General features: G+C 46.9%; 1 protein-coding gene across 2 annotated transcripts in view; it reads left to right on the top strand.

Moving 5' to 3' along the window:
• LOC143987532 (presenilin-2-like) overlaps nt 1-14,052 on the top strand; it is an 82,176-nt gene that overhangs the window by 23,985 nt on the left and 44,139 nt on the right. For both annotated transcript variants that reach the window (XM_077486317.1, XM_077486318.1), the window contains one exon: nt 5,720-5,943. In XM_077486317.1, coding sequence (XP_077342443.1) covers nt 5,720-5,943 — 224 coding nt within the window. The remainder of the gene's footprint in view (nt 1-5,719; nt 5,944-14,052) is intronic.

The following is a 14,052-nucleotide window of genomic DNA, read 5'->3' as shown; positions in this document are numbered from 1 at the left end:
ACTGATGACTCTGATCTTTGCTGTCTTATAAAGATACACCAGTTGCAGAGTCTTTAGCATTGTATCCTTCGGGTGTGTGGGAGGCCTGCATACCCCACTGCATGCTGTTGTTCCATCCAACGGCTGCTGCGTCACTACTGTGTCCCTGCAAAGTTGTAGTGGCCAGTGGGTGGAACCACAGCTTGCAGCAAGGGATTCAGGCATTCAATAAACCTAAAATTGTGGTGCTTTTGGAGCAGGGACAGAAACCAGCACGCATCTCCATCACCTTCTTTGCCTGCCTCTGCCATATATAAACTTAGTACTTTTGAGTATAGGCATGCATGGGACTTTATTAATCCCCCCCCCCCCCCCATGCATTATTCCATGTTTGAGCAGCCGATTGCCAGGTCCGAGCACTGAAAGGTGGTTCTTGGGGGAGGGTCCTTGGGACCTTGGGTAAGTCCAGTAAACCCACTGTTGGATCAGAACTTGCACAACAATCTTGCATGCAGCTCCAGCAGATGAAACGGGTGGTATCGTAGCTAAAATGATGTTCAGCTTTGTGGATGATACAAGTCAGAGGCGGTCAAAAGCATGGACTCTCTATTCTTTCTGTCCAGATGAGTAGTTGCCAGAGTTTTATAATTCTCCTTTGGGTTTGTGAAGTCTGTGGAGCATAAGATGAGCCCCTGCTGTATTTAGCATCCAATCTTCCATGAGGGTGACCCAATTCTAGTTTTCAGAACATTGTAGATAGGTGGTTATGCATTAAAGTGTACCTTTGGTCAGAAAATTAAGTTCTGCTAGATCACTTTGGCCCTTTTTGCAGGTATTGCTATGTAAAACATAAAAAATAAGTGCATATGCTGTTTAAAGTCCAGTAGTACACCGTTTTACTCTGCTCTGCACGTACTCAGTTGCTTTCCTTTTTTAGGCACTGTCGAGCATGTAGAAGCTGATCTGCTGACAGCCTTAAAGCGGAATTAAACTCTCCTATCCTTTACAGCCAAGAAAGCTGCTTCGGTTTGATCTGCAACTACCATGGTGCTGCACATGTGATCAGTTATCACACCATCCATTTGATGGTTTGACAGTTTGGTTAACCACTTCCCGCCCGGCCTATAGCAAAATGATGGCTGGGCGGTGGTTCAGTTATCCTGACTGGGTGTCATATGACATCCTTCAGTATAACAGCCGCTGCACGCCCGTGAGGGCATGCATCGCGGCGATCAGTCTGACACACCGATCTTGGTAAAGAGCCTCCGACGGAGGCTCTTTTTCCACGTGGTCAGCCATGTCCAATCACAGCTGATCACGATGTCAACAGGAAAAGCCATTGATGGGCTTTTCCTCACTTGCGTCTGACACACGAGTAGAGCAGAGCCGACTAGCGGCTCTCCTGACGGGGGGGGGGGGGGTGTCTGCTCTGATTGTTTATCAGCCCCCCTTGGATGCCCACACTGGACCACCAGGGAAGCCGCCAGGACCACCAGGGAAGGGGGCAACATTTGGATGGCCAGGTATGTACCCCATGGCAATCCACATGTGCAAATTATGCCTAATCTGTGCCAGTCAGTGCCCACAAATAGGCACTGACTGGCACCATTATATAACGTGACATCAGTGATGCCCAGCAATGCCACCCATCAGTTCCGCCTATCAGTGCCCATCAGTGCTGCATACCTGTGCAGCCTATCAGTGCCCATCGTCAGTGCCACCTCATTGATGCCACCTCATCTGTGCCCGTCAGTGCAGTCATATCAGTGACTGTCATTGAGGAAGAAAACATACTTATTTGCAGACATTTTTAACAGAAACAAAGAAAAACTTCTTTTTTTTTTTTTTTCTTCTAAATTTTCTGTCTTTTTATCTGCGCAAAAAGTAAAAAACGCAGAGGTGATCAAATACCACCAAAAGAAAGCTCTATTTGTGGGAACAAAATGATACAAAATTTGTTTGAGTACAATGTTGTATGACTGCGCAATTGTCATTCAAATTGCAACAGCGCTGAAAGCTGAAAATTGGCTTGGGCAGGAAGGTGTCTAAGTGCCTGGTATTGAAGCAAGCAAATGTGACAGTTACATTCCTGGAATGCTGGGATTGCTAACTGTTTTTTTTTTTTAAACCTTTGATTCTATTTGGGTTTTTTGATTTTGATTTACTGCTGTTCAGAGGCTCAAGGCTTCAGCAAGAAGAAACGGGAGCGATGCTGGAGGCAATTTATAGTACACACTAATTTTGGTAGCATAATTATTAATGTGGAATGTATCTTCCTTGCTAAAGAACATTATTTTTTTATTATGTTGTTATGGTTTAAAGTCTCACTTTAACAGATACACAAATACAGTGCAGTTTTGTATTTATTAGTACACCATTAAATTTATTTTTTGTCTTTTAAAGATAAAAAGAAAAAACACACATGTGCACGCGCACACACACACGAACACACACGGCGGTGATGGTGTAAAACTCGGCACTAAACAAGCCTGCTGGTTGCAAGAGTAGTATTTAGACAAAGCTGGTCAAGCTATAATGACATAAAAATAAGGACATAAGAATAGCCGAAGACTAAGAACGTCTGTCTTTATAAAACGTTTTTGGGGGGGGGGGGGGTGAACTCCTGTATTCTGGAGTCTTGATGGGGAGGCATGTAGGGCCCAGAGGTGGAGCTGGATACCTTGGGAACTCTGGGTGCCTTGGTTGGAGGCTTCTGCCATTGTGTGTTGATCAAGAGCGCCTCATCTGCTAAGGCTGCAGCTTCCTCTAGGGTGGCAGGTTTTCGCTCCCGCACCCACTGTCGGAGCTCAGGGGGACACTTGAAAAATAATTGTTCCTTCAGGACAGCCTATATGATCCCTCGGGAGTTGGCCTTCTCCCCTTCCAGCCATCGGCAGCATGCTACAGACAGCTTGTGCGCAAACATTTTGAAGGAGGTCTCGGAGACCCAAGGGGTAGTCCGAAACTGGGCCCAATACACCTCTGGTGATACAGCGTAATAGTACTGCCCTTTTAGGTCCTCATAGCTACATTTCTTGAAAGGGTCCATCATTCGATAAGCCTCAGCAGCCCTCCCCCTCCAGCAGTCCTACTACATGGCAGGTCCAGTCTGCGAGTGGGGCCCCCAGGGGTTCGCATTGATGTTCAAAGTCCTGAAAGAACCCATCCACATCCTCTGCATTGTCTTGGTAGGGCTTAAAGTCTCCCATACAGCAGGGAGAGACACGGGTGGTAGCACGGTTTTTTGCAGTCTCCCATTCCTTGTGTTTTTTTTTTTGCCTTTTCAATGGCTGCAAGATTTCTTTCGGTGGTGGCATCCTTCCGCAGAATGGGCATCTCTTCCTCGTACCAGACAAACCAAGGGCTCCTGCTGCCTGGGCTGGGAGGTTCTGCTCTGTCTGCGCTGGGAAGTGCATGACCCCATTTGTAGTCGACTTCTCACGCTGGCTGTTTTCCTCCAGCAACTGGACCAGCTGGTCCTTATTCATTCCTCTGTGGTTGAGACCCAACATTCTGGCTCTTTCTTGGAGACTGCTTTCTGTCCAATGGTGATACTCTGGGGCCTCAGTGCTCCTGGTGTGCAGACTTTCATCAGCCATCTTGAGCGCTCTCATCCCACTGCTACCACTAGTTGTGACGATTGACGAACCCTTGTCCTCAACAGGACTATGTCCGCCGTAAATGCTTTCTCTGTTCGATACCACGCGATCCAAGATCTTTTGGCCCACCCAGTCACCAGCTGTAATAGAGTATGTGAAAAAACAACATCAAGCTGATTTATTATCACACGTGTGCAACAGATATCCAAATTGGGACCATCACCCCTCCCTTTGGAATTCAGGGCGGGATAAACTGTCCAGGACCATCAGCCCTCCCCCCACAGCCAGGGCAGACAGAGACAATAAAACGATGGAATACAACCACACCCTTAACTATCTCTGCAAAAGAGTCCAATAGCATGAGACAACACGCAATATATACATATGTACAGCGTACCAGTGTGGCTGTAAAGACCTACTAGTACAGATGAGAATGGAGTTCTCGGGCACCCTACCCAAAGTGACTTCTGTCACACCGATACTTTTTTTTTTTTATGTCATGTGACAGTGGCACTAATATGCAGCACTTATGAGGTGTGGACTGTCAGTAGTTTTTTTGGGGGGTATTTTTTGACAATACTTTCTTTTTTTTTTCTTCCCTTTGACACAGGAAAAGGGACTGAGGACAGAGATCCCTCTGCACTGAATATGAATGGACAAGGAGACAGAGGCCCCTCTCCATTCATAAACCGAAGCATCGTAAACACAGTTTACGATGCTCAGTTATGAATGGACAGAGGCAGTGATCACTAACTCTGTTCATTCAGAAATGGAAGGAGCCGGTAAATGACATGTTAACAGGTTCCTTCCTCTGCTCCCCATCCTGACAAATCTGGGACAGAGGAGTCGGAGGAGCACACTGAGGGGGGACCGGAGGAGCACACTGAGGGGGGACCGGAGGAGCACACTGAGGGGGACCGTTGGAGCTCACAGGAGGACACAGGGGACAGTCGGGGTGATCAGTGTGGTGGTAGGGGCAGTTACAAGCACCGATCTCCAAACCTTTACAGGGAGATCGGTGCTTGTAACTGCTCCCTCCACCACACCGATCACCCCTGACTGCCCAGGTATCGGAGTACAAGCACCCATGCAAATGATCGGTATCGGTGCAGCCCTAGTATTATCTACATGCAGCATGCTCCATAACAGCCTTGGCCTAATGGAGGTGGATTGAATTATAATAGCCATTATTAACCAAAAAGACTAAGGGCATCTAGTGGCAAAGGGGGGACAGATTGGGATTCAGGGTGATGCCCTGTACACACGGTCGGACTTTCCGACAGAAAATGTGCGATCGTAGTGTGTTGTCGGAAATTCCGATCGTGTGTGGGCTCCATCTGACTTTTTCTGTCGGAATTTCCGACACACAGTTTGAGATCTTGTTCTAAAATTCTGCAACAACAAAATCCGATTGTTTAAATTTCGATCGTGTGTAGACAATTCCGACACACAAAGTGCCACACATGCTCAGAATAAATTACGATATGAAAGTTATTGGCTACTGGCCCCTTTATAGTCCCGTCATTCGTGTTGTACGTCACCTTGTTCTGAATGATCGGATTTTCCGACAACTTTGTGCGACAGTGTGTATGCAAGACATGTTTGGGCCAAAGTCTATCGGAAAAAATCTGACAGATTTTGTCATCGGAATGTCCGACTGTGTGTACAGGGCATGAGTCTTGCAGCTAACCCTGAAGGTGAGTATTGCAGCTTTTATTTTGTTTTATATTTTAATTCTTCTGTGTTCAAAATTAATGGTATTTGTGTGTTTAGTCATAAAAGCACCTCTGTACTACCTGAATACTATATGGATGTTTTTTCATAAGTTTGCCTTCACACTGCCCCGGGGAAGTCCCGCAGATCTTTGGGGCGAAGCACAGGTAACTTGCTCTTACTTATTTCTATGATGTTCCTGAAACCGCACCAAAACCGCAGGACTTCATAGAAGTCTATCAGAAAGCGTAGCTAACCTGCACCAAAACTGCGCATTAGCAAAAGCACAGCGGGGCAGTGTCAAGTCACCCTAAGATTGTGCTACCTGGGCTTTTGTAATTTGTATCCAGTAAGTACTGCTGTATACCATTTGTTTGTGTCATTGCTGTGAGTTGTACTGTTTACAAGTTTTTTTTCTCTTTCCACAGAAACATTATAGCAGTAATGCTGAAGCTTTGAGCGATGCAGCAAATGGAGTGACATCTGGTCCATCAGACAGACAAGTCGTAGTGGACAATGATGAAGAAGAGCTGACTCTTAAATATGGCGCTAAACATGTCATAATGCTGTTTATCCCAGTTACTCTTTGCATGGTCGTCGTTGTAGCTACAATTAAATCTGTCAGCTTCTACACAGAAAAAAATGGACAGTTGTAAGTACTTTTTTCATTTAAAGTTTCCATAAATTGGGAACGATGCTGTGTAATTCTTCTATCTATCTATCTATCTATCTATCTATCTATCTATCTATCTATCTATCTATCTATCTATCTATCTATCTATCTATCTATCTATCTATCTATCTATCTATCTATCTATCTATCTATCTATATATATATATCTCATTACAGTTCTTCAGGTGGTAAAAGAAGGAAGTAAAGACAGAAAAAAAAAATTGTAAACTGGAAAAAGAAATGTATTATTGTTTGTTTTATACTGAGAGATTATATAAAGTACAAGTCAGTTGCTGTCTCCCAGTTTGGGGAAAATTCTAGAAATATTGGTTAGTTACTATATTGACCTAGTCACGATACCACAATAGTATATGCTTCCTAAGTAAAGGAAAAATCCATTTAGTAGATGGCTGGATATGCCTGAATTGGCCAATTATAAGTTGTATAAAAGTGTAGTCTAGACATAAAGCAGAACTCCGGGAAAAACACTTTTTCCTATGTGCTTTGTTGCTGATCTCCTACCTTCACCAACTAGGCCATTCATCTGCTTCTGAGCTCTGTAGTTCCTCTGTAGTAACCTGCTGATTTTGCTGAAAAACAGTTACTGCCCTGTGATATCCTGTTTGTAAGACCTCTGGCTGCTATTCCTCCTGTATCCTCAGCCAGCGGTCTTGTCACTTCCCACTAGTAGTTCTCTCAAGCAAGCAGTGACTTCTACTTCCATCCCTGCTTGCTGTAGTGGGCAGAGGGGGTCTCACAACCCCCCGGTCTGTACCACCCATAGAGGTGGTGTCCTTCTCCTCCCTCCTCCTCTGCTCCCTGCCAGCACCGCACCCCACTCCACCCCCTCCCTGCCACCACTGCTGCTTGCCCACCATGTCAGAGCGGGGTTCGTTACCAGACACTGGCCGTATGACAGAGCAAGGGTCTCCGGCTGTGACAGGTCTTGTATGTGAATCACCATTCACCGTAACGTCCCGCCTCCCGAGCTTTACTGACACCATCCACTGCCAAATATCTGTAGGAGGGGTTTCCACCAGCCCTGCAAAGTTTGCATTATTTTCAGTTTGCTGTGTATTATGTGTGACACTACATATTACAGAGACCGGTATTGTGGTAATATTGAAGTTTATTAAGATTTCCATACATTAGAGGGTTTCACCATTATTGTGTTATTGATTAGTAAGTTGCACTTTGTTTTTTCTCATGCCGTCATTTACTTGTGCCACACGCTGATGTAAAACAGCATGGCCCGGCTCTTTCTGTGGTGCGGCTAGGGATGTTCTCATACACCATACCAGTGCTGATTGCTGTTAGAAAGATCTCAAAGCTACAGCAGGAGGAGGAATATTTCTAATACTGAATTACAGCAGAGTACAGTAATTATGGGCATGTGTCTACAGTTCAGTAATGATTGCATAAAGCAAGTAAGAGCAATATGTTTATCTCCTGCTGTGGCTGGAGGGGCAGAGCATAAACATGCTTTGCATTTATAATGCTGTAACCTACCTATCCTGCTGTGTGTTACTGAGTAGCATGGCTGGCTGCAGAATGAGGGGGTGTGATTTATGTTGAAGTGGGCTTGTTCACATTTAACATGTACATGCCTAGTGTACCTCCCACATTCATTGCAATTTCCAAAGATTCATGGAAAATGTAGTTTGGTTATAGTGTAGAGAGGAAGAAGAGAATATGATGTAATCACTGTTGTAATAGCTCCTCCTTGGCAGAATACATGCAGCATAGAGAGGACTTCTTGAAAATTCAATTAGACTTTTCTCTTCAATAGTAAGGAATTTCACAAATGTAATAACTGTTTAGTGTTTTGTGTAAGGGGGTGTACTAATGTTTTTTTTTTTGCCAATCTGGAGTACTGCTTTAAAGCTGACTTGGCATTAAATAACAAAGTCTGCCTAATAGTGTGCCCCCCCCCCCCCCCCCCATTTCAAAGCACTGAGAAGTTAAAAAAAAAACACCTTTTGATGGTGGGTACCCTACCCTTGCAGTTCCTAGGCAGTGATGATGTCCTCCTCTTTCAAACAAGATCCTGGGGAACACAGAGTAAACCAGATCTTGTGAGGTGATGCTACTGCAGTGTGCTGTGGCATCATCTTGCAAGATTTGGGCCACTGGGCATTTCCTGGGCTCTCATTAGGATGATTACATCACCCACTGCAGTTCAGAAGTTGAAGGAAATGTGGTTATAGTAACTATTCCCTTGTCCCCATATCTCCCCAGGTGTTTTTCTCCTTATTGTTTTATTTTTTTCCAGTTTATTTTTTTTGTTTTTTGTTTTTTAGATGTGGGTGGGGGGCACACTAATTAAGCAAAAAGCACAATTTCACCTTTTTGACCATGTTTCATGTTGCATCCATATTTTGGGCATTGTGTGAAATGTTCATATTTCTCAGCCCCCCAATCCATTGATAGTCCATTGATGTTTCCCCCAGCTCTTAAACTGAAGGTTCAGGTACAGACCAGAGCTGGAGGAGGAGCAGGAGCCTGTGCATTGCACCCCATGAAGGGGTGCAATGCACATCATGGTTGCAATAATTAGCTCCAATAAAATATTAATAAATGCACATTTTGTTTTTCTTTTTTCAATATGGGTGTATTTATTCATTCTTTTGAAAAAGATGGAATCTGCTTTTATGTGTTCATTCTCCTCGTCATCTGACTATATTTTCACTAGCCCCAAATGTTCAGATTTTCATACTTGGCAGATGTAGATAGCATATGGACAAGCCTGGTGTGCATGAGGATGAGTGTTTACTGCGCAGATCCACATTCGAGCACAGAATAACTGTAACAGCTCAGAAGTCGCACATTCTGTTCTTTACACGTTATGATGCTTTTATTTTGCACTATCTGCCCTGGTAAACATTGCATCCGTATTAAAATGCAAGGCTGCTTATCCTTTAGACCCCCACCCATCTGTGAAAAACCTGTGGCTTTTTCAGGATCTCACCAGAAGTCCCATGACATCACCCTCACTGGGTGCCAGGAACTGGCGATGTATGAACCTGGCAGTAAAAGGGTAAAGAGACCATTACACCATTTTTATCAAGGCTTTTTTGTAAATCCCATAGGTTAGCTCCTATTGATTTTACTAGACTTCCTCCATCTTTTTATCCCAAGAAAAAAATATTTAAATCATTTTCAAGTTTCAGGGGGCCACTGTAAAGCATTATTATATGTACAACAAATAACACCACACAAAGGATAAAGCATCTACCGAGGCTACTGCCAACCTTTTATTGAAAATGAACTATATATACTCATAAAGGTGATGATGTCCCCCCCCCCCCACCATACCCAACTCATAGCTCTGTAATCTCACTTTCTCCCCCTCTCCTAAACCCTGAGCCTCCTTCTTCCCCTAAGGGGTAATGGCTGGAGTCCTATCAGAGTCCCTCTGGGTAAAAGCTGGAAGGGAATTCCACATCCTTGCCGCTCTTACAGTAAAGAAACCTCTACGTTGTTTAAGGTAAAACCTCTTTTCTTCTAAATTCAATGAGTGGCCACGAGTCTTGTTTAAACTCCTTTCTGTGAAAAAGTTTTATCCCTATTGTGGGGTCAGCAGTATGGTATTTGTATACTGAAATCATATCACCTCTCAAGCGTCTCTTCTCCAGAGAGAATAAGTTCAATGCTCACAACCTTTCCTTATAACTAATATCCTCCGGACCCTTTATTAGCTTTGTTGCCCTTCTTTGTACTCACTCCATTTCCAGTACATCCTTCCTGAGGACTGGTGCCCAGAACTGAACAGCATACTCTAGGTGTGGCCGGACCAGAGTCTTGTAGAGCGGGAGAATTATCGTTTTATCTCTAGAGTTGATCCCCTTTTTAATGCATGCCAATATTCTATTTGCTTTGTTTGCAGCAGCTTGGCGTTGCATGACATTGCTGAGCCTATCATCTACTAGGACCCTCAGGTCCTTTTGCATCCCAGATTCCCCCAGAGGTTCTCCCCCCAGTGTATAGATTGCATTCATATTTTTGTCACCCAAATGCATTATTTTCATTTTTTCTACATTGAACCTCATTTGCCATGTAGCTGCCCACCCCATTCATTTGTTTCCGATCTTTTATCCTGTGGAGAAGTTAATGCCCTGCTTAGCTTAGTATCATCCGCAAAATACAGAGATTGAACTGTTTACCCCCTCCTCCAGGTAGTTTATGAACAAATTAAATAGGACTGGTCCTAGCACAGAACCCTGGGGGACCCCACTACCCACCCCTGACCATTCTGAGTACTCCCCATTTATCACCACCCTCTGAACCCCTTGTAGCCAGTTTTCAATCCATGTACTCACCCTATGGTTCATGCCAATGTACCTTATTTTGTACAATAAACGTTTATGGGGAGCTGTGTCAAATGCTTTTGCAAAATCCAGATGCACTGCCTCTACGGGCCTTCCTTTATCTAGATGGCAAGAGCAATTCTTCATGAATCCATGCTGATTACTGCTACCGTTCTCATTCCTAAAATCTTGTATATAGTCCCTTATCATCCCTTCCAAGAATTTACGTACTATTTTTTTTTTAACAGAAAGATTTTTATTGTTTTTGTCCTTTAAAACAAGGTGATAACATAACAGAACAATATCAGTATGGCATTTATGCAAAACAAAATCACAAGACACATAAATATCACATTCTAGGCACCCGAGAGGATATCAAATCATAAACACAGCATCCAATAACATCGAGTCCTAACAGCCCTCTCCGCCCAATAAGGGACGACAGGTTCTCCTGGTTGCATCTAGTAGGGCACAAGTACTATCTACCCTGGGGGGGGGGGGGGGGGAGAGGAAGGGAACGGGGCCCACAAATAATAATACGGAAAGGGGCCCATTGATACAGAAAGGATGGCACCCAGGGATAAAATCCAACCCCACAGCCCAATAACCGCCATGAGGGGGGGGGGAGGGGGAGAAGGGGGGCGGGAAGGGAGAGGAAGCCCACCTCCGACACAGGGCAAGCCAGGCATCAGGGGGGGAGCAGGCCCGCACAAGACCCACCCCGCCTAAACACGGTCAGCCGCATGCGTCAATCCAGTTTGACCAGATTTTGTCAAATTTTTTCGGACAGTTTCTACTTTCATAGGTAATACGGTACAATGGGAGGACATTGTTGATCGTTTTCCGCCACATCGCCGCAGACGGCGGATCTGCCTGCTTCCACCGGAGTAGTATTTCCCTCCTGGCGTAAAATAGCGCGTATGTCAGGCATAGCTTGACGTAACGGTCACTCTCTATGTCATCCAGGCGACTAAGCAAAAATGTCAAGGGATCCAGTGGTATCGGCATCCCACAGACTTCTCCAAGAGCATCCACCACTTCACTCCAGAACTGGCGCAGTCTTGGGCATGTCCAGACCATATGAAAAAACGTCCCCACCTCCGAGTCACACCGAGTACAGTTGGGGCTGAGACCCGGGTTAATGTTCGCAATCCTCTGAGGGGTATAATAGGCCCTATGAATAAATTTTAGTTGTATAAAACGGTCCCTGGCCGCAATCATGGAAGGGATGTAGGTGAGTAGGCAATCTTCCCACTCCTCCACATCCAGAGAGGGAATATCCCCCTGCCATTTAAGTCTGGACCGGCAAGTCGTAATGTCATGGGCAACCGTCAGGTGAAGGTACAGGGAAGAGAGAGGCTTCTCCAGGCCCGCCGAAATCAGCAAGCTTTCAATGGGGTCAGTCTCCAGCGCAGGGCGGGAAGGGAACTGAGCTCTAAGGGCATGATGAAGCTGCCAGTATCTAAAAATGAACGTCCCCGGTAGGTGGTAGGCCCGACGCAAGTCCCGGAACGTAGCTATCTCCCCCCTCGGCATCACCTGTCGGAGCGTCACAATCCCCCTCTTAGCCCAAGCCGCAGGGTCTGGGACCGTGAGCAGATGGGGCAGCGAAGGGTTAGCCCAGAGAGGAGTGTGGGGAGAGACGCAGCCCGGCTGCCGAACAGCCACCCTGGAAGCCTTCCACACCCGGAGCACAGTTGCCATGGGCCCAGTCACCCTAGGGTCGGCCTTTTCCCCCCTATAAGGGAGGTTGGACAGTGCCGCATAAGAGCCGAGGTGAGCGGCCTCCAGGGTAACCGCCGGATTTTGACGGGGCTGTGAGAACCACCACCGAACCGTAACCAGGACCGCCGCCCAATAGTACACTAGGAAATTAGGAAGAGCCAGACCTCCCCTTGACAGCGGGAGATAAAGGATCTTCCTAGACACCCGAGGGGTCTTCCCCGCCCAGATAAAGGCCAACACCACACCATCAAGTTTGTGAAAAAAGGATCGGGGAATGGGAACCGGGGTCTGCCTAAAATAATACAAAAATTTGGGTAAGTAAATCATTTTCAGGAGATTACCTCTACCCAGAGGTGAAAGGGGGAGGTTCCTCCAGGCGACACACTTCTGCTGCAGCTGGGTGAGCAGTGGGTGTACATTCCTATCTATATAACCCGACAGATCTGCCCCGATCCGCACACCCAGATAGGTGAACTCTTCCACCCACTCCAGTGGAGTGCCCGTGTCTTCCCTGGGGAGAGGTCGACCCAGCGGAAACAAAACTGATTTATTCCAGTTTATGCGGATGCCCGAGTATCTGCCAAACCTGACAAAGGTCTCCAGGGCCGCCCGCAGTGAGTCCCCAGCATCCGCCAGATACAGTAGGGAATCATCGGCGTACATGGAGATCTTATCCTCCACCACCCCCACCCGTATTCCCTTAATCGAATCATCTGTTCTAAGAAGGATAGCGAGGGGCTCCAGAGCCAGGGCGAACAAAGCCGGGGAGAGCGGGCAACCCTGTCGCGTGCCCCTCCCCAGCCTAAACGCCTCCGACAGGACCCCATTTGTCCGGACACGAGCCCCGGGCCGCTCGTAGAGCATCCGGAGCCACGCACAAATTTCAGGGCCGAATCCGAACCTAGCCAGGACCTCCCAAAGGAAGCCCCACTCGACCGAGTCGAAGGCCTTCTCAGCGTCGAGTGAGGCCACCACTCCCGACCCCCCAGACGAAGCCAACGCAATATGTGTGTGGAGCCGTCGGAGGTTTATGTCCGTACCCCTACCCGGCATAAATCCCGTCTGGTCCGAGTGCACCAAGGCACAGATAACAGAATTGATCCTCATGGCCAGCACCTTGGACAGGATTTTAGCGTCCACTTTTAGTAGGGATATAGGACGGTATGAGGGGCAGAGGGTAGGGTCCTTCCCCGGCTTATGGATGACTACAATGACCGCCTCATGCATAGAATCCGGGAGGGTACCGTCAAGTCTGGCTCTAGTCAGCAGGGCCTGGAATTTCGGGGCTAGTTGTTCCGCGTAGAGTTTATAAAATTCCACCGGAAGGCCGTCCGGCCCCGGCGTCTTACCCGCCTGCATGGACTTCAGCGCTCTAAGTATTTCCTCAGTGGATATAGGGACATCCAGGGCCTTAGTGTACGTGGGAGTGAGAGTCGGTATGTCAATCCCCTGGAGGTAGTCCTCCAACTCCATCAGGTCATAGGTCACACGGGAGCTATAGAGTTGTCTGTAGTAGGAGACAAACTCCCGGTTGATGTCCGCCGGGAGGGTCAAAATGGAGCCATCGGCCGCTCTAATCTGACTGATACTCCCACCCACCGATTGTTCCCTAGAGAGCCAGGCCAAGAGGCGTCCAGTCCGCTCCCCCTGTTCAAATATCCTCTGGGTTTGATAGAGCAGTCGTTTCTGCGTCATCTGCGTCCGCAGAAGGAGTACATCTCTCAACACCGACTGCAATCCATCATGATGGTGCGGTTCTGGGGCCCGAACATAGAGCGCCTCCCGCCTGGCTGCCTCTGCCTCCAACCTCGTAAGCTCAGCCCCACGCTCCCTCCTAACCCCCGCTATAATAGCTTGGTATTGCCCCCTCGAGTATGCTTTAAAAGCATCCCACACAGAGGAAGCGGAGGCCGAGTCAGCGTTAGATCTCCAATACGTGACCAACGCTTCCCCAAACCTCGGCTCAACCCCTTCGTCCGTGATCCAATATCTGGAGAGGCGCCATAGTCTGTCCGAAGGAGCCAGGGAAAGGTCCAGGTCAAGGAGAAGTGGGGCA

Source organism: Lithobates pipiens, unplaced genomic scaffold (genome assembly GCF_037356315.1).
Source record: "Lithobates pipiens isolate NorthernLeopardFrog02 unplaced genomic scaffold, aLitPip1_a1.2 Scaffold_18, whole genome shotgun sequence".
Lineage (NCBI taxonomy): Eukaryota > Metazoa > Chordata > Amphibia > Anura > Ranidae > Lithobates > Lithobates pipiens.
This window is presented reverse-complemented; position numbering and strand designations above follow the sequence as displayed.